Source organism: Ictalurus punctatus, chromosome 22 (assembly GCF_001660625.3).
Source record: "Ictalurus punctatus breed USDA103 chromosome 22, Coco_2.0, whole genome shotgun sequence".
Lineage (NCBI taxonomy): Eukaryota > Metazoa > Chordata > Actinopteri > Siluriformes > Ictaluridae > Ictalurus > Ictalurus punctatus.
The window spans coordinates 5,976,920-5,996,817 of NC_030437.2; the positions used below are offsets into that span (position 1 = coordinate 5,976,920).

Consider the following 19,898-nt stretch of genomic DNA (forward strand, 5'->3'; position numbering starts at 1 on the left):
AAAGTAAACGACGTGTCTTTTGGGGATTCTTAAGACCAACCGATTTTAAAACGAGCCTTGGAGTAGGTAGTCACGAACGGAAATCTTTCAGTTCTGTCAGAAAGCACTGAAGTGTATTTATCAGGTCGTAGTGTCGCGGATATCGGTGTGTAAGCTGCGTTCAGCGCGGTTCCTGTCATTCATTGCATCAGCAGCAACGTGCTGGAGAAACCCAGGACGCAGAATAACAACTGCTGAAGTCAGTAAGCTTCACTTCTGGAAGAGAAGTGCTTATTATAATATTATAATATTTTTAAGCCCCCACACACACACAAACACACACACTCGGGTTTGGAAATACACAAGACAAGAATCTGCAGTATGGATGAAGGAGGTATGTGAACCTGCTGGCATGATGCATGGCTTGTAATATGAATGTGGTTAAAGTCACGTGACGTTCATTCCCACTGTAAAACTCTATCCTCGTTTTATTTTAATACTCTAATTAAGTAAAAAAACAAAAAAAAAAACAACCAAAGTGTCTCGATCTCAGAAGGATTAATCCACCTGAACGGCCATATGCTGCTGAGCATCTTGTTCAACAATCCTGTGGTCCTGTTTGTCTCCAGAGCTAGTCGAGTATTTCAGGAAGCAGATGAGCCAAGATCCAGATGTGGCCTCGGCAGTGGCAGCTATCCGCTCTCTCCTGGAGTTCCTGAAGAGGGATAAGAGTAAGACCACAGCTCAGCACCTTCTCCTTCACACACAACTCTTTATGGTTGAAATAACCACTCTTTGTCTCGTCAGGCAGTTGCCTCTGACTAAGTATTCACCCCATTTAAAATAATATTTTGGGTAACTGACATTATTTAATCTTTAATTTCCCGATCTCAAGTGCGTGTGCCTGTAGTTCATTGGTTCTAGCTGTATAACCATGAACCGGCACAACATTTCGAGCAGTTCCTCTCTTACGGCTTATCCAGTCACACGCGTTGAACCAAAGACTAGCTACGGGTCTAAAGACATAGACAAAGGAAAACGTTTTCACAGCCTTTTGTAGATTTTCCATCTTATTTACTCTCTCTGGTTTGATTGGGACAGAAAAACCATGCGCTATTTCTTTTCCTTGTCTATCACGTGTCGTTTGAGAGATGAAACTGACCACGTGTTCCAGATCACTATAGTGTTCACGGCGATATAGTATGGATGGATGTACTAGATTGCGAAAAATATAGTCAACCACCACACGGTCTACCTGAGCTCAGGATGAAACCCATGACCCATGAGGCTGTGAAGCTGTAATTCTTGCACCGTACCAGCTAGTTGTTTTGTTAAGACAAAGAAATAAAGCAGGGCCTTTCTGGACTTCTGTAGATTAGTGAATTTACGAGTGGGGGACGTTAATAATGAAAACAGATTGGACAGAGAAGATTGCTTTTACCTCTGGTGACCTTACCTCTGATGATATCCATCTTATAAGGTGATAACTGGTGTCCACTCGATATTTTTTTGTTTTGTTTTGTTTGTCACATTATGATTTGGTGAGTATTTCTTGCCTCCTGTAGGCGAGACCATCGTGGGCCTAAGAGAGAACTTGACCAAAGCCATCGGCAGGCTGGAGGAGGCCGATTCCTCTGTGGCCGTGTCCTCAGGAGGAGAACTCTTCCTTCGGTTCATCAGCCTCACGTCGCTGGAGCATCCGGTGAGTCAGTCGAACACACAAAAATAAGCTCAAAGGTACACAGTTCTCACGTAGGCGTAAACGTCTTCACGAAAGCCACCACTGTTTCCGTCGCCCTTGAGTTGCACGTCAATGATCGATTATACTGTTATTACTGTTGTTATTGTTGAACTGTCACTCAAATCGGTCTAAAGAATACATTTGCAAATGTACGACACGGCTGCTGAATTCTCAAGTCATTTTCGATAACAGCAGCTCTGACAGTAGTTCCAGCAGCAAGTTTAACATGTGTCTTATTAACTATTCTTATACAAAGAATACATTATGGATGGTAACGGTAACTCCGCTTCACCTCGGGCCATGTCACACTACCCCATTGTTGATTAGTTGCCTCTAACAGCTGCTGTACACATAGTAAATAAAGTATATTACCATTTTTTTTCTTTATAGGATCTCTCCCAATGCAAGAATTTGATGGTGGACAGAGGCGAACTTTTTCTGAAGAAGATTTCCTTGTCCCGAGGCAAAGTGGCCAAACTTTGCCACACGTTTATTAAAGATGGCGCTGTAAGCATCTTACGAAATGAAACGAGCTACAATCTCAGATCTGACCCAGACTGAACGTACTTCCATGTCACTTGCACCTCACGTCTGCTTTTTATTCTGCAGAAAATCCTCACGCACTCCTCGTCGCGGGTTGTGCTGAAAGTCCTAGAGAGTGCAGCGGCTGACAAGAAACGCTTCACCGTCTACGTGACGGAATCTCAGCCCGATTCATCCGGGTAAGTCCCTCGCACATCTTGGGTCCCAAACTGCTGGAAGTCTCAGATGCGCTACTACGTCGGAGAAGTGTTCGTACTATAGACATCAGACACTTCAATAAAAACAGAGTGCAGAGAATCAGACAAATGGCTACGAGCAGTGGATTTACAAATGTAACTAACGTTAAAGTAATTGTGTAATGACGTGAAGCCTGAGTTCAATTTGAATCATTTAAATACAATTGTTTAATACGGACAGATTGCGAATATTAAAATCAGTTTAAACAGCCATGTGCTGATACAACGATCGGTCATAACATTGAAACCACCTGCGTAATATTCTGTAAGTTCCACTTGTGCCGCCAAAACCTCTCTGACCCGTCGAGGCATGGACTCCACAAGACCTCTGAAGGTGTGCTGTGGTGTCTGGCAGCAAGACGTTAGCAGCAGATCCTTTAAGTCCTGTAAGGTGTGAGGTGGGGCCTCCGTGGATCTGATTTGTTTGTCCTTGTTTCGATCGCACAGATGCATCCCACAATCAGATTGAGATCTGAGGAATGTCAGAGGCCGAGTCAACACCTCGAACTCTTTGTCATTTTCCTCAAACCATTCCTGAACCATTTTTGCAGTGTGGCAGTGTGCATTATCCTGCTGAAAGAGGGCACTTCCATTAGGGAACATCGTTGCAACAAACAAAATTTAGGTAGGTGGTACGTGTCAAAGTAGCATCCACACGACCAGACGGGCTAACCTTCGCTCCCCACACGCATGACCCTGTCCCCGGTTCACTGATTGTTCTTCCTTGGACCACCTTTGGTAGGTACTAACCACTGCATATCAAGGAACACTGCACAAGATCTGCTATTCTGGAGATGCTCTGACCCAGTCGTCTAGCCATCATAATTTGGCCCCTGTTGAAATTACTCAGATCCTTACACTTGCCCATTTTTTCCTGCTTCCAACACGTCCTCTTTGAGAACTGACCATTCACTTGCTGTCTAATATATCCCATCCCCTGACAGGTGGCACTGTAACGAGATAATCGATGTTATTCACGTCACCTTTTGGTGGTTTTAATGTTATGGCTTATTCTCCACACACTGTTTTTGGACATCATCTGCTAGTGATAAAGGGCAGTAACACATCTGGATGTGGAGTTCTAGAAAAACAATGCTTTTCTGGTTCGTAACCTTATCACAACACTCTGTCATGATTAAAATTTCTTACATATCAGCCGTTATTGCGCCTAATAAATCTTAAAGTTTTTTTTGTTTTTGTTTCCCCCCTCAGTCAACACATGGCCGAAAAGCTGCGAAGACTCAGTATCCCGGTCACGATAGTGCTCGATGCTGCAGTTGGGTAATGGCAACGTTCATATTTTAATCTCGTGTTATAGCCGTGTCTCACATGGCACCCCTTTGTTTTCTAACATAGTGCATTCTATTTTTATTAGCAATAGAAAATAGTATCATCCCCCCCTCCCCATATCCCAAAGCCCCTCAGATGTGATCGGAAATACAGGATTGGCATCTATGCCTGCACCATGCTCTTTAGAGAATCTTGCCTCAGTCTGCTGTGGATGTTTCCCAAACCCTGTTTGCTGTATAAGTCGTGTTTCATCCAGTGATGCACATGTTGTACGTGTTAAATGTGAGACTGCATTGTTGTAAACGGTTTCAGATACATCATGGAGAAGGTAGACCTGGTCATTGTCGGTGCTGAGGGCGTGGTTGAAAGCGGAGGCATTATTAATAAGGTCAGTTTCGCTTGTGTAAACGCACGTACGTGTTCCGCTTCCATTGATAACGAGGTATTGGATGTGTAACTGTGTTTAATCCGTTTAGATCGGCACCTACCAGATGGCGGTGTGCTCCAAAGCGCACAACAAGCCGTTTTACGTGGTGGCGGAGAGCTTCAAGTTTGTGCGTCTTTACCCGCTCAACCAGCAAGATGTGCCTGATAGGTTTAAGGTGAGCTCCTTAAAATTCCGTTGTTTACTGAACCGCGGTTAGACTCGGGTCAAGAGCTTCAATCAATGTCCACATTAAACAACAGAATTTTGTGGGGCATCCCAGAATGCACAACAGGAACTTGAGGCTACACTATGTTAGACAGTTAAAGAGTGGAAAAAATGTCACCTGGTATTGATCCACAAAATTTTTGAATCCAGGTACAAAAGTATGTGAACGCCTGACCGAGACTGGTTCTTCCCCTTTCTCCGAAGCACACAATTGTATATGTTGTCTTGCTGTTTGCTGTAGAATTACAATTTCCCTTCACTGGAAATAAGATGCACAAACTTGTTTCAGCATGACTATGCCCCAAACTGTGAAGACATGCTTTTCCAAGCTTGGAGCGGAAGATCTTAAGTTTCCTGCACAAAATCCTGACCTCAACCCCACTGAACACCTTTTTGCCTCCTCGCCCAACATCAGTGCCTGACCTCACTCTTGTAGCGGAATGAACACAAATCCACACAGGCACGCTCCGACATCTAGTGGAAAGCCTTCCCAGAAGAGTGGAGGTCATAACAACAGCGAACGGGGAATAAATCTGGAATGGGATGTTCAACAAGCAGACATGTGTCTGATAGTGAGGCGTTTATTCTTTTGGACGTATAGTATGTCTCCGAGCATGTGGCCGACACACTGGAGGGTCCGATTAAGGAAAATGGTCATAACTAAGCAAACGCATCATTAAAACCCAGTTCCAGTTCCTGTTACGACTGAAATGAAGAACTTGGTAAACGGTGTATTCTTCAGCAGCAGGGAAGATACCGATTCACCTGACCAACACACTGGGACGTCGTTTGGACTGAAGTATGGGTGGCTGATAGTAAAAAGAAGGAAAGCCAATAGAAATGCAAGCACCTAAAAATCCTGAGTAGGACGAATGAAATCAGAGCCATCAATAAGGCGGCCAACAGAAAACGATCATTTACGCATCATGAGTAGCTTAAAATACACTTTTATCATATATGGAGCGGTTGATTCAAGCAATAATTCCTAAATCTCTTGCTTCAGTGCATAATTTCATCTGGATACTGTAGATTTCTCTCTTGGTGCTCATGCTTATACAATTTTTTTTTTTTATAATCAATGTGTAGATACCGATGTAACTGTATATGATCCTATAAAGTGTTAACCAAAGTCTGTTTTGTTCTCAGTATAAAGCAGATACGCTGAAAACCGCTGAGGATTTTAACCAGGAGCATCCGATAATCGACTACACACCTCCGTCGCTCATCACTCTGCTTTTTACCGACCTGGGTGTGTTAACGCCGTCGGCGGTCAGCGACGAGCTTATCAAGCTCTATTTGTAACCCTAAGGGCCATTACAGAGACACACAATCAAATCAAGATCCTCCTGACCTTGATGCAAATCCACCACGGCCATCTCGGTTTCTCTCAGAACCGATGTCCTTGATTTAAATATGCAGGTCGATCTGGCACTCATGTACTAGATGTACAGGTGAAAACTTTCTTTTTTTACACTGTGTACAGTAATATGGCATATATCTTGGACAAATGCATCCTCGGTTCTTTCATCTTTCCTACTTAAAAATAATAAAAAGTTGTGAAAATATTTTGATGGACAGGAAGGAGAATATTCCTTCCTGTTAGATGTTTTTTTGTTCTTGTTTCACTGCTACAAACGTGTTCATTTGCTTACACGTCCCACCATTAGTCCCAAGTCCTTTCTTAGTGATCAAGTTAACCGATGGTGACTAATGGTTGTAAAATTATGGTTTGAATTAAAAGTTTGCAAAATATACATTTTTCATTCATTCACAGAATTTTTTTGTTAAAAATCTAAAATGACTTATAATTGAAGCAGAATCAAAGCGTAAAGCCTTTCTTAAAAGTCGAACAGTGGCTCTCTGGGAGTCGGGAGGATTTAAAGAGCAGGGATCCTATGGAACCAAACAAAAGTCACAGCTAACATGGCAGTTTTCCACATGCCATCATTCATCTGAGGTTTTATTGAGGTTCAATTACTAATTTGTTGAAACAACCAACTAAATGCATTAACGAAAAGATCAGGGCAGATAGAAGAAATAATAATAACAACAATAACAGTGCGAACAGACAAGTCACACCTTTTAATTTGAACTGACAACCATACAATCATTAGCTCAGAACTCCAACCCTCTCTTAGAGTTTCCTTTAACAAAAAAAAAAATATATATATTGATCACCGTGGAGCATAGCGTTACGTGGAGACCTCTTATCCAATAGGTCTGAATACCAAACCCTGAGGACGGTTGCTTTTGTACACAGGAGTCAAAGTTTATTTCAAATTACCGACCAAAACGGTCTGTAAACGAGCTCCAGTCAGTATTTAAAAAAAGAAGCTGGCTGATGTTTAAAACATGGGATTTAATCGCTTTAAACCATTTCCCAAATTTTTCCAAAACCATTTCCAAAACTCTTTACTTAAAAGGGAAAGTACAAAAAAAAAAAAAAAAAAAAAAAAAGTCATTGTTATATCCCACTAACTCCATTGACTCGAGGTGGCAAAGGAACTCTTGATTTGTATCCAGTTGGTGTAATTTTTAACATAACAAAATATTAATAAAAGTCATACCTGACCATCGACACCACCACCACATGAAACAAATCAACACGTATGGACTCCTGTTGTTTCTCTAATTTGCACATTTGTGCAGTGCGTCACAGCGAAGAAGCATTTGTGATAAGAATCAGGGAACACAACTCTCTTTTATCTATTTACCTTAAACCCCAACAGATGAATAATGTTTCTGATTTAAAAAAATAATAATAACAATAAGCTTTTAACCACAAATCAAATTTGTTAACTTGTGGGATATCTTTAAAATGTATTTTAAAAAGGTGCACCAATTGAATTTTTTCCCCAATGAATGACTACCCCTCCCCCACCCACATACGATGAGGGCGAGTCATATGAAAAGCTTTGAAATGTTTTTTTTTTTTTTTAAATATTGCATCATTATGTATTACAAATAGGTGCGAAAAGTTCATAACGGTTCTACATCGTCTCCGTTAAGTTCAACGCACGCGTCCCGGCTCTTAATGAGTGTCTGGACTTCTCTAGCTAAAAATCATTTAAAATTACGTTGCACTGTTAAAACGTTTTTCATTTGACTCGATCTCGCGCACATGAAGCCGACCAAATCGGCCAGTGAAAGTCTGACCTCGTGTATCGAGGCCAACGTTCTCGGAAAAAACTTTCAATCGTTGCACCTTTACGCAAAATACAAAATGTAATCTTTAACAGGACCATGAATGGAAAAAAAGCAGAGTGCATTCGCAGCCTTCACAGGTCCAGCCATTTCTAGTCATTGACTAGGAGGTGGTCATCCCCCCCCCTCCCCCACCCCAATAGTTTATATGTCTTTATTCTCCAAACAAGTCCAAAGAATGGCGAGACACTTTGGAATACAAAAACCCGTTACAAATTGTGAATTAAACGACTCGCCGCACTTCAAAAAACCTCTTCAGGTAGTAAATCTGTCCCAGGGTCATGGCCACCAGCACCAGTGCCTCAAAGAAAGACCAGAGCACCACGCGACTGTTCGTGTTGTCGTTGACTGTAGAGACAAAAGCAAAACGTGTTAAACCTGACGTGAACTTATCACTCTATGTTTAATAAAGGATTCAAACAAAATGTTTATTTATTTATGTGTCCTCTTAGAAAATTGTATTACAATGATTTAGGTATTCTGAGGATCTTACTCGCTCGGTGTATCCTCTCACGGACCTCCATGTACTCCTGCTCGTGTTTGACCGCCGTCATGGCCACAGCCAGCTCGTTAATCATCTCTTCCAGCTTGTTTTGGTGCACTGTAATGGAACAGGGCCTGATGAGAACATGCTTAATGCAACAGGAGCATGCATGGACAAGCAGAGAGCAGCGAGGAAATCACGTTCACATGGATGGGGTTAAATGTCTGCGCTTCTTTGCTCGTCATGGATAAACGTTGTACTGATTAGTGCAAGTCTGTCATGTATCTTTTTGGAGTTGTCCCCCCATCCCACAAAACCACATGTATGTCAATTAAAAAAAAAAAAAAAGTAACCCAATTCCACATCAACCTTAAAATTTTCCAATTAGTGGCACGCGTAAAAACCAAACACACTGTACAAACGTGGCATGTGTTACGGAACAGGTGTAAATGTTTTGTTTGGCTAGAGCGATAGTTAATGGAAGACTAATGCATAGTACACAAAAGCTTTTCATGCAGCCCAATTAAACCTACCATCCCAGGTGCCACCACCAACTGAGGGAGAGGAAGAAAGCAGGAAAGAGAGAGAGGAAGAAAGGTGAAATGAGAAGTATGACAGGATGAAATTAACGAAGAGAAGGAAAAAAAAAGACGAGAGATGTAACTGACTGTGACATTCAACAACGTACACGTAAGTCATGCACTACGCTCGCTATCTATGCACAAATAATCTTATGGTAAAAGGATTCAGAAGCATTTTAACTGCACACAATGACACATATTACATGTCTAACAAAAACATTCTACATGGTTATTTACAGATAGTAAAGAAAACAGTCGTCACTGCATAGACACACCCTCTGTCTCCATGCCGTCGCCCTTGGGTGCCTCGCCGATATCGATAGTGAACATGACGATTTTGGGGGTCATGGTGGACATCTTGTTGCTGAAGCAGAACTTGTAAGTGCCGTCCATGTGTGCAGCCACAGAGTACTTCCCGCTGGACTCTCTGTCTCCTTTATAGATCTGCTTCCCGTCTGGACCTGTAATCTGTCAAGCGAACAAGGTTAAATCACACCACCGTCAAACAGCTGCTTTAACAGGGATGTTACAATGTCACAATTAGTCATGAAAAACAGTTTAAAATAACAACAAAATTGGTCAGTTATAGTTTTTATTTTGCCTCTAGAGGCCGCACTTGTACCATATGACGACAGCGGACCCTTCTCAGCCTCTCCCACAACAGACGCAACCGGGAAACACCATTGATGTGGATTTCTGCCAATAACCGATAGTTCCAGCAATTGGTTATCGGTGCGGATTGCTGAAACCAATCAATCGATCGACCTCTACTCACCCGTGACATTTTCAAATGCGCAATTTTAAAAAATAAATAAATAAATAATTTGCTCGATCATCCAGAGATCATGCGTTTTGAATCCCAATGATGCCACATCCGTGACCAGGAGTCCACGACAGCATAATCACCCATGCCCTCTGGGCGTGAGGGATGCTACACCCTCCCTCCCCTACCAGAATGACACTAGCCAATTGTGGGCATGTGAGATCTCATACGTGGAAGAGGGCAGACAGCATTTCCCTCAGAGTGTTGGCTGGCTTCACATGTCTTGGAGGAAGCACATGATAACAGCTTCCAACCCAAAGGGCAAAGTCCGTGTGATAGGGGAGACCTAACTGGTGAATGGGAACTTGACAAGACTAAATTAACCCGCATTTCCACCACAGGAACGTTCCCCTGGAACTAGGACTTTTGGAGGTACTCGGTGTGTTTCCAGCACAGAGACCAGGGTCTAAATTAAGTTCGGGGTAAAATACTTCCCACTCGGAAAGTGCTACTTTTTCAAAAGTTCAGGAACTTTGGGGGGTGGGATTTGGCCGCTGAACACGCTGATTGGTTGAGTGCACGCAGCATTTTATTTCAACCACCGACCCGTGGATCAACAAGTGGTTTCCCGATTGGACTAATCTGCGTAATCTTCATGGTACTTGAGACCGCAATGGAAATGCAGTCAACAAAGGTCTAGAGGAACCAAATTGTCCCTTGGAAAAAAGTTCCTGGGACTAATTGCTCCAGGTAATTTCGGTGGCTTTAGTGAGAAAGCGGGCAAACAGGGAAGTTGACTGTTGACCGATTTACTCAACAGCCAATAGTGTTCGAGATGCACCACAACATCAGCGAATCAAAACTTGACAGTAGCTTAACGAACTGGCTAAATTCCTTGACTGTGAAGGCTCTCATCGCCATGGAGAATTTCCTCACCCACACCTTGCCACATTAATGAGGGCGAAATCCTAGATGACCAGATGGTGTGCGCTTCTGGAGTTACGCCGTACGCAACTTCGCAAGAAAACGATATTACGTCCTTACTCGCGGACAAGCTCCGATGGTATAGAAAGACCGAACTGCGTTCTCAAACCAGCCTGAGGTAGTGTTGCGTCGCGAATATCCGAAAGCTGTTCGGAAAAAACTTTTTTTTTTTTTTTTACAGAGTTTGATGCTAACACACAGCTACTACTGAACAAGACACACCCCCAGGGGTGGGACTTACACCTTCTGGAGAGCATTTCATTGGACGAACACAAAACTAGCGCAGGATGAGTCATCGGGGGGAAAAAACTGTTTTAACCATGACAAATTATGAAATTAAAATAAGACTCTCCAAAAAGAAAATATTCTGTTTAGATAGATTATACTATCATCTTTGTCTGTAAAACTAAATAAAGCTCCGAAATATCAAACTTGAAAGCAAAGTTCTCGTTTAAAACGCTTTTTACCTAAAATTGTACAGCCCCAAAGCAATACGGACAGATTTCTACACATTTCTCTGTCCATTCCGTTTACCGAGTGAGTTTCTTACACGCTCCAGAAACTAGCAAGAGTATTATAATGGTGAAATACTGATTTTAACCCCTTTATTCGGTTATAACTCACTTTACAGTCTAAATGAGGACTTCTGCGCAGCACAGACTGTTTTAGCTGATTTGAATATCTCAACAGGAATAACAGCTGTTACACACACACACACAGGAGCTGCTGTCTATCTTGTCTAATAAATAAACACTCATCTAAAAAAAATATGTAAATAAATAACAATATCATCCATTCTAGCAAAGCTCATATGAGTGAGTCGGTTATTGTAAGTAGGTTTTGAAGGTGAACTACCGACACAGCTGGCTGTGGCTTTGATAATTGAAAAATAAGCGAGTTGGATATAAATCTGGGCTTTAAATGGTGTTCCAGAACATTCTGTGTGTGTGCGGGCGCATCTTCAACCTGTTTGTGTCGAACACATAAGGAAGCTAACAGGCTAACAGGGTTAGTATAGTATTAAAAGTGTCGGCTGCGTCCCAAACCGCACTCCGTTACACTGAGTAGTGTCCCTAAACAGTGCGGTGTTGAACGCTTTTCAGGCGCGTTAGCTTGATACGCTGCTCCGGAGATACTCGGTCGCGCTACAGCGCGAAAGCAGTGTGGTTTTGTTTGTTTTTACCTCCACGTCGATGTCCAGGAAGCCGCCCTCGGCCACCTCGAACATGAGGCCCATCTTGGTGCCCGAGTTGACTCGCTCGTAGAAACACTCCTCGGCGTGAGCATCAACGCTGACGAAGTAACCGGACGCGGTGGCGCACAGCGCTGCCAGGACAACCGCGACTTCCGAAAAGGTCAACATGGCGAAAACTCCGACTTTAACAAAATCTAGACATGAAAAGGATTATTATTATTAAAGTTAAAAAGATATATATTATATATACAGTACGGCTTCGCGCTACTAGAGGAAGTGTAAGCCTCGGCGAGCCGCAGACATGCGGGGGAGGAGTCACTCACATCGCCGAGCCGCCGTGATCGCTTCTGATTGGACAGAACCTAGAGCTTCCGTAGTGCCACGTAAAGCTAAAAGTACGGAACAAGCGGAGGGACAGACTTCATGCAGATTAACGCAACGCAAGTCACGATCACACGTTGCTGGGATCAGGATAATCATGATTTTGATTTTTTTTTTCTCACTATAGAGAAGATTCATTGCAAAAACCAGGGAGGCCAGTCGTTCAGAAGTAATCTGATCGGACTGGATCTAATCTTGAAACTGGGTTTGTTCAAAAGACAAAAAAAAGGTATTCTGAATTCAGATTAGATCATGTAATCTAATCTTGCCTTTGTAATCTCTGTATCAAATCTTCAGTATGTGTGGGGTTTTTTTAGTAGGATCAGGATACCTGTTATCAAAAAAAAAAAAAAAAAAAAAAAAAAATCAAAATCATGATTATCCTGATCCCAGCAAAAAAAAATGTAATAAAAGTTTAAAACTGGACAACAATACAACATTTGATTCATGTAGTATTTAAATTTATTTATATTTTGCACTTAATGTGTTTAACTGTTACACTGATGAAGTAGTAAGTAGAAGTATATATTAGGCTCCCAATTAAGCCTTTAAAGTAAAGTAAAAAAGAAAAAAGATTTTGTCCCCATAAATAATCCCCCAAACAGGTGTCAATATCAAAGAAAAAATAATATAATTTAATTTGAACTGTCATTCATCACTCTATATTAATTACAATGACACAATCATCATAGATGAACCAGTCAAAAGTTTTATTTTTGTTTATGTTTACAATTAATGGCATCCCTTATTGCCCTCCACACATGAAGAACTCAAAAGTAAGATGGATTACTTAATCCTGGATAGCAAAACATGGGATTTTCAAATCCGGATCATTCTGATCCAGATTGAACGTTTTGAACTGGGCCCAGGAGTCGGACCTGATACTCCTACATGAGCAGAGTCAAAGCCCAGGGTTATATAGACAGCAGTTTCAGGAGGCTGGATAAGTATGTTTGTTTGTTTGTTTCCCAACCCTGGTCTTGGTCCTGGAGAACTCCCCCCCGCCCCCCGATCTTAGGCCGGTGTCTTCTTCTTGGTTGGAATGAAAACCCACACCGGGAGTGTGTGTATTCCAGAAAGCAAGGTTAACTTAGTCACATATACCCTGAACTCTTGGTCGATTAACGCAAACCATGCTTAATCAGCCTATATCGGATTTCACTGCATATGGTGTGTACTGTAACCTTAATTCTAGTGTCCTTACTAGAATATGCTCCTTATGTCTTTGTATATTAGTTGTATTTGTTTGTGCATTGAGCATCTTACCAGATTCATTTTCTTACCAGTTGCTGATGGACACATTGGATTAATGGACCCTCCTGCAACAGCACATCCTGCCACAGTTACACAAGTGATCATTGTCTTCAGGTATGGCTTCTGTTTGCTAGACCAAACCTCATTAGTAATTTGCACTGTAGGCTGAAGAAGAAGAAGCCACCTCTGCTGTGGTGGAAAATGAAGATGCTGGGAGGCCCACAGAGGTATAATGCATATAATTCCCTTTTTTAAAGATAAGTTGTGTGATATTGAAACTTTGTCATTGTCTTGTTTTAAAGATTACAGCTGGGTATTCCTTTTCGATTGATTTTGTCAATTATTGTTGAATGGTAACGCAATACATTCAAATGTCTTTTTCAATTACAGGGAAATAAAGAAACAGTGATCCACACTTGACCGTTCACTTTGTGCATCAGTAATTTAATTAGAAGTGATTTTTTGCAGATCACGTCTCAACACAACTTAACAAACCTACCCAAACATACCCAGGTAAGTCGCATAACCTGCTGTCTGGAATAGGACCTGGCTGTTTTCCGATAAGATTGGACACCCCCTGTTTTAGTGTTTCCCCTGCTCTGACTCAGGAAGAGTTTTTAATTAGCTTATGAGTTGAATAAGGTGTGCTGGGAGCAGGGAACACACAAAAGTGTGCAGGACAGCGGGTTCTCCAGGACTAGGTTTGGGAACCTCTGGGTTAGGCTTATAGGTGGAGGTGGACTTTTGATTCCATGCCAGATTAAAAAAAAAAAATGACAACAAAAAACAATCATGTGTTTAATTCTCTTCCTTTGTAACATAAAGACAACGTGCTACACCAAAAAGCAAAACCCTCTGCGTTGCTCTTATCCCACATGAGCCATTTAAGTAAGAACAACCAACAAGAGATTCTTTTTCAGTTGCACCGCATTTCACTTTCATGAGTGTGTTGAAGTTGTGCCACACTAAAATGCCGTCACTGTTTAATCACAGGCCAGAGTTGTACAAAGTTTGTATTCAGAGAAGAGTCTGAACGATCTAAAAGGGAGCACGCTTTATAGTTTCGTACTGACTCATTGTCTCATTCATTCCTTCATACCAACTCTGTGTTGCACTGCACACCTTTTATGTTAAGTAATTTAATAAACACACACACATTTTATATATATATATATATATATATATATATATATATATATATATATATATATATATATATATATACACACACACACACACACACACACACACACATATATATACATACACATATATTAGTGTGTGTGTGTGTGTGTTTATTAAATAATAATAATTTTCCATTAATATATGTTTTACTAAATACTGATTGTACTGGCTGAATATGTAAATACAAACAAAATATATGTAGCCTATTTATTAGATTTTTTTAATCACAGTGTCTCGTAGCCTTTTTGCTGTCTAGGTTATTTGCATAATTCTCGTAAAACACTTTTATTTACATTTAATATATGTGAGATACGCTAGGCAAAGAAATGCCACACAGACAGTAACCCGAGTTTATGATAAAACCATGGCGTTGGGAGACTACCCACTGTGCCACCAATGCTTCTTATTCATACTGTTATTGTCATCATCAAAGTGCCACAATAAACCGGTATTCTAACACAGACAATAGACGAATAAAAACTCCAATTTCTGTCATACATTTTAAAATGGTTGTCTGACTTGCTATTGATTTCATATTACAGCTTGAATAATTACATGCTAATCTACTAGATACTTTTTTTAAGTGTCCAGAAAGTATAATAAACAATTGTTTGCACTATTATTACGTCCAACCCTATGCATTACATTCAGGCTGGCTCATAAAGACATATCTCCAAATAATTCAGTTATCATCTTAAGCGCTTTGTAACGGGAAGAGTTACTTTGGACCCAGAGCTTATCCTAGGAATGGCACAAGGCAGGAACGCCGTTCACGCTTTAATTTAATGGCCGTTTGTGCCATTTCTCATCGCTGATATGCTTTTTAAAGTACAAAATAACACACCCACCCAATCATAACTGCTGTTCACGTTTCCGTCAATGTGTTGTTTTAGTCAAGGTTTGTCCATCAGTCATAAGGTTTAGTAGACATCATCAGTACTTTTAACGAGGTAGTGTACATCACCTGGACCTTTACTGTGCTGTAGGAAATATTATACAAATCACAAGTCAGAACCAGAACACGGCAATAACGTGTGATTAAATGTAATTGCGAAAGCCCTGGGACTATAAGCCAAATGTTTGACCCAAATGTTCGACTGAAAAGATAAAGATGACAAAAGGGAAATGATAATTTTCTAAATATAATTAGATTTGAAATATCTGTAGATATGTAACTATATAGAATCTTTAAAAATATACACCATAACATTAAAATGACCAGTAAAGCGAATAACATTGATTATTATGGTACAGTGGCACCTGTCAAGGGGTGGGATATATTAGGAAGCAAGTGAACGGTCAATTCATGAAGTTGATGTGTTGGAAGCAGGAAAAAATGGGCAGGTGTAAGGATCTGAGTGACTTTGACAAAAGCCAAATTGTGATGGCTAGACGACTGGGTCAAAACAACAGGTCTTGTGGGGTGTTCCCGGTATGCAGGGGTTAGTACCTACCAAAAGTGGTTCAAGGAAGAACAACCGCTGAACCGGTGACACGGCAATGGGCATCCAAGGCTTAAAACGTTAACGACGGCTATGATAGAAACATGTCAGAACACACAGCGCATCGCAGTTTGCTGCGTATGGGGCTGTGGTCAGAATACCCATGCAGACCCATGTCCACCACCGAAAGTGCCCGTAAGAATCAGAAATGGACAAGTCCAATCTATGGATAGCACACCTGGCAAATTACAGGACTTAAAGGATCTGCTGCTAATGTCTTGATGCCAGATACCACAGCACACTTTCAGAGGTCTTTTGGCGTCCATGCCTCAAAGGGTCAGAGCTGTTTTGGTTGCACAAGGGGAACCTGCACAATATTAGGCAAGTGGATTTAATGTTATGGCTGATCTGAGTGTGTGTGTGTGTATATATATATATATATATATATATATATATATATATATATATATATATATATATATATATATATATACACACACACACACACACACACACACACATGTATACATATACATATATACACACACACATTATATACATTTATCTTTCCCCACATATGTGGGTTTATATATATGTGAGTCGTCATATATTTAGCAACATCCACATACATAATCCACCCAGAAAGGAGAGAAGCCCAAAGTACACCATGCACATGCATATAAAATCCAGAATATGTCCTGATGATGTAATGATGTTTTTTTTCTATTAACATTCCCTCCTAATGAAAGCTATTTACAGAACACAGAGTAAAGTGCCGCTAAAGTGCTGTTGATATGATTGGCCTTAAATCTTGGTTGCTCTTGAATAATTGACAGCCTACTGCTTTTAAGCAGCTAAAAACTGTTATGAACATCGATCCGTCCATTAGGCTGTTCTATGGCTTGGTAGGACGTTTCTCACTGCAACATTTTTGGCAGTGGTGAGACCTCTAAAGTCAATTAAGGCAAATCAGAAAGTGAACTTAATTAAAATATTATCAAGAAGGAACATGAATTGCGGGGTGGAGGGGGTGTTAAAAAAGCACATATGTTCAGGTGTCTACATACTTTTGGCCATATAATGTATTAACAGTGGTTCCTCGGCATGGTAAACACAGTCGTATGCCACCGTTCATTGGTGCCTTTCTGTTATATTAAGAGTAAACGTATTTCTGAGTGGACACTTTTATTGCTGAAGCAGTATGGTTCTACAATTGCAGCAACCTGGATTTGTGATTTGCCATGCAGAATTATGTTTTAGTTGCCAGGACACACTGAACATAACATTTAACACCGTATATATGATTTAACATTTGTTTATGTGCACTACTATGAAGCATATTTAACCCTTTTTTACACCTCTGCGTTAACAAGACATGATACAAGAGACAAGAAGGGAGTAAAGCACTTAACCAGATGGCAGACATCTCACACAAAGATTTATAGTCAATCGCTACAGTGATCAAAACTAATTATATATCTAGCTTTCTGCCTGTTTCCAAGAAGGCCACCGTTCCAACCTCAAATATGAGCCATGTCTTATTGCCTGTCTCACTCCATTCCAACATGCACTCTTCAGAAAAGAGGCCCACGTGGCGTGGCAGACACAGTAGTAAATAGTAACACTAGTTGTGTATGTACACTTTGATGCCAAAAGTATGTGGACACCTGGGCATCAGCACCATCAGCACTGGTTCTGAATGACAGGGACGTCTGGCATTATCTAGTGCGCATAGAAACATAGTTACATATTCAGCTAGCGTCCTAATTAACTCTTCTTAACTGCTTGGGTTAGTGAAAATCACCTGGATAACATACCCAATCCAACCCATGGAGATCAGCACCACAAAGGGAGGGACGACCTTGACTTTGTAGAAGTTGGAGCAATGGCGCACCATGAAGTAACGCACATGAGGTTGACATGTAGTGTGTCACAGTAGGGGCCAGACATCCTGGACACCTGTAGGCCATAGCAACTTCCTTCACCCACTGAGCCAGTCTCTGTTTATACGTGGGCACATCATTTCTCCATGACAGCAGAACAGTTGATCTGATGATTGATTAGTCACCATCCGGTGCAGATAGTACCATAGTGTTTAAGTCTAAGCTTAAAATGTATTTGTTTACTCAAGCCTACCATGAGTAGACTTTCTATTACGCTATGCACAGTCCTAACAATCTCTTCTCTCCCTCTCTTCTTCTGTCAAGCCATATACGATTTTATAGAGATACTAGAGATCCTGATCCTTTTTGCTTTCCGGACCTGCCAGATCCGTTCGGATGCCCTGCCTCTGGATGGAGCTCTCATCTACTCCAATTCCAGATTGCTGGGACTTTGGTTGTTTCTAAGGTCAAACAGACTTCAATATTAAACCATAATGAACTTTCCTTTACACTATCTGTTAATACTTAGATGAGGACGGGTTCCCTTCTGTGTCTGGTTCCTCTCAAGGTTTCTTCCTCTTAACATCTTAAAGAGTTTTTCCTCACCACCGGCTCGCCCAATTGGGATAAATTCATACATTTAAAATCTGTATACCGTGTTTATATGCGTCGTGGGCCGATGAGTCCTGTCTCAGTGTGCTGTATGGCCATGTCTGTCAGAGGTCCATCTGTGCGTTATCAAACCTGTCTAAAGTCTGTGACACCACTTCTGGGTGCAGACAGCACTCTGCCAGGCGTATTGCACTACGTTGACAGCACGTGTGCTGCATCATTGTGCTGTCCCTCTAAGTGAATTGCTCTCAGTGGAGTTGGAGTTCACCATGGGTGGGCACATCTGAAAAGCTTTCGTGCAGAGTATCCAACCTCATGACACCCTGATGACTGATGAATCGGAGCATCAGTACATTCTCAGTCCCTGTTCGTTGATGTGTTCAGGTCTCACACCAGGGCTCCACACGCTCCCTGTGCCACCACACTACACCCCCAGCCAGTGAGCGAGACATTCGTGGTGATTCTCTCAGACCCCTATAATGAGAAAAGCCTCACTTGTGAAAATCCTCTGAACTACCGCTGCAGTCTGCAATACTAGCATCCTGAAGAGGTACTGGTGTCAAACATTCACCTTCCTGAATTTCATTAGCCCATGCAATAATATCTGCAGCATGCTGGGGTGACAGGTTGGCTAGCATTCTCGATTAATTTATCAGCACGTAGATGAATTGGCTGGCCTGTTTTAGGTGTTACGGATTCCACCAAACTGTCCAATCTGGCAAAACAAGCACAAACAGTTAGATTCTGGATAAATGGGTTAAGTTGGAGAGAAGCTTAGATGTTTGAGTTAGTTAATTTATATGAAGGATGACTCAATCACACGTCAATATCATCATCTACTACATGGAATTCATGACTCATTGGTCAGTTCAAAGTAATCTTATAATGCATCCGCTAAATGGATGTTTATCCCCTGGAGCTCCAAGTTTACACTTTGTGCCAGTAGCTGAGAGCTGAAGACAAAGCGAGCAAGGTGTCAGTTCAGAAACTGCAAAACATCATCCGGAAGTGCCAAACAGCATAGCAGCTAGGAGTAAGACATTATCTGAGATTTTACAGCACAGTATAACAAATTTTCATGCCCAGGCTGCTATGTCACAAGTGCACCCACAATGTTATCACCTAATGCAACTCTCCCTCTCAACATATTTCCCATTTGTGATTGAATTAAAAGTGTTGTGTTTTCAAAATGCACAAAAGCAGACTAAACCTCAGTTGGTAAGTGTCCATTGCATTTCTCTGTTCATTGTTGGATGGACAACAAATGTGTCAACTAGATTTAATCTCAGTGAAAGCCATGTACGTGCAGTGAAGTTCTTCATATGATCGTCATGATTGCCTGAGGTTTTAGCTTATCGGTGTTCTTAGAAGCTGGTCTATTTGTACATGCACAAGTGTATGTTTCCCTTGGAGACTTCACTGCACTCATGAAAGTTGCTCTGGATAAAAGCATCTACCAAATGGTGTGAATGTAAACACGTAACAAAGA

At 41.3% G+C, this 19,898-nt stretch overlaps 2 protein-coding genes across 3 annotated transcripts; one reads left to right on the forward strand and one right to left on the reverse strand.

The window, feature by feature from the left end:
• The first annotated feature begins 59 nt into the window (after positions 1-59).
• eif2b1 (eukaryotic translation initiation factor 2B, subunit 1 alpha) lies at positions 60-6,006 on the forward strand. Its single transcript, NM_001201107.2, has 9 exons — positions 60-373; positions 609-710; positions 1,545-1,681; positions 2,111-2,227; positions 2,330-2,442; positions 3,712-3,780; positions 4,102-4,177; positions 4,266-4,391; positions 5,588-6,006. Exons 1-9 carry the CDS (start codon positions 361-363, stop codon positions 5,741-5,743), a joined length of 909 nt encoding a protein of 302 aa, NP_001188036.1. The 5' UTR covers positions 60-360; the 3' UTR covers positions 5,744-6,006.
• A 498-nt stretch (positions 6,007-6,504) lies between these two features.
• On the reverse strand, positions 6,505-11,979 carry LOC108255695 (transmembrane emp24 domain-containing protein 2). Of its 2 annotated transcripts, XM_047149647.2 has the most exons (5): positions 11,641-11,979; positions 8,986-9,178; positions 8,663-8,683; positions 8,139-8,246; positions 6,505-7,993 (listed from the first exon to the last, which is right to left on the reverse strand). In XM_047149647.2, exons 1-5 carry the CDS (start codon positions 11,818-11,820, stop codon positions 7,869-7,871), a joined length of 627 nt encoding a protein of 208 aa, XP_047005603.1. In that variant the 5' UTR covers positions 11,821-11,979; the 3' UTR covers positions 6,505-7,868. The 2 variants fall into 2 exon arrangements, with proteins under 2 accessions (XP_047005603.1, XP_017307317.1); XM_017451828.3 differs by lacking the exon at positions 8,663-8,683 and having other exon boundaries at positions 11,641-11,977.
• Between the last annotated feature and the right edge of the window lie 7,919 nt (positions 11,980-19,898).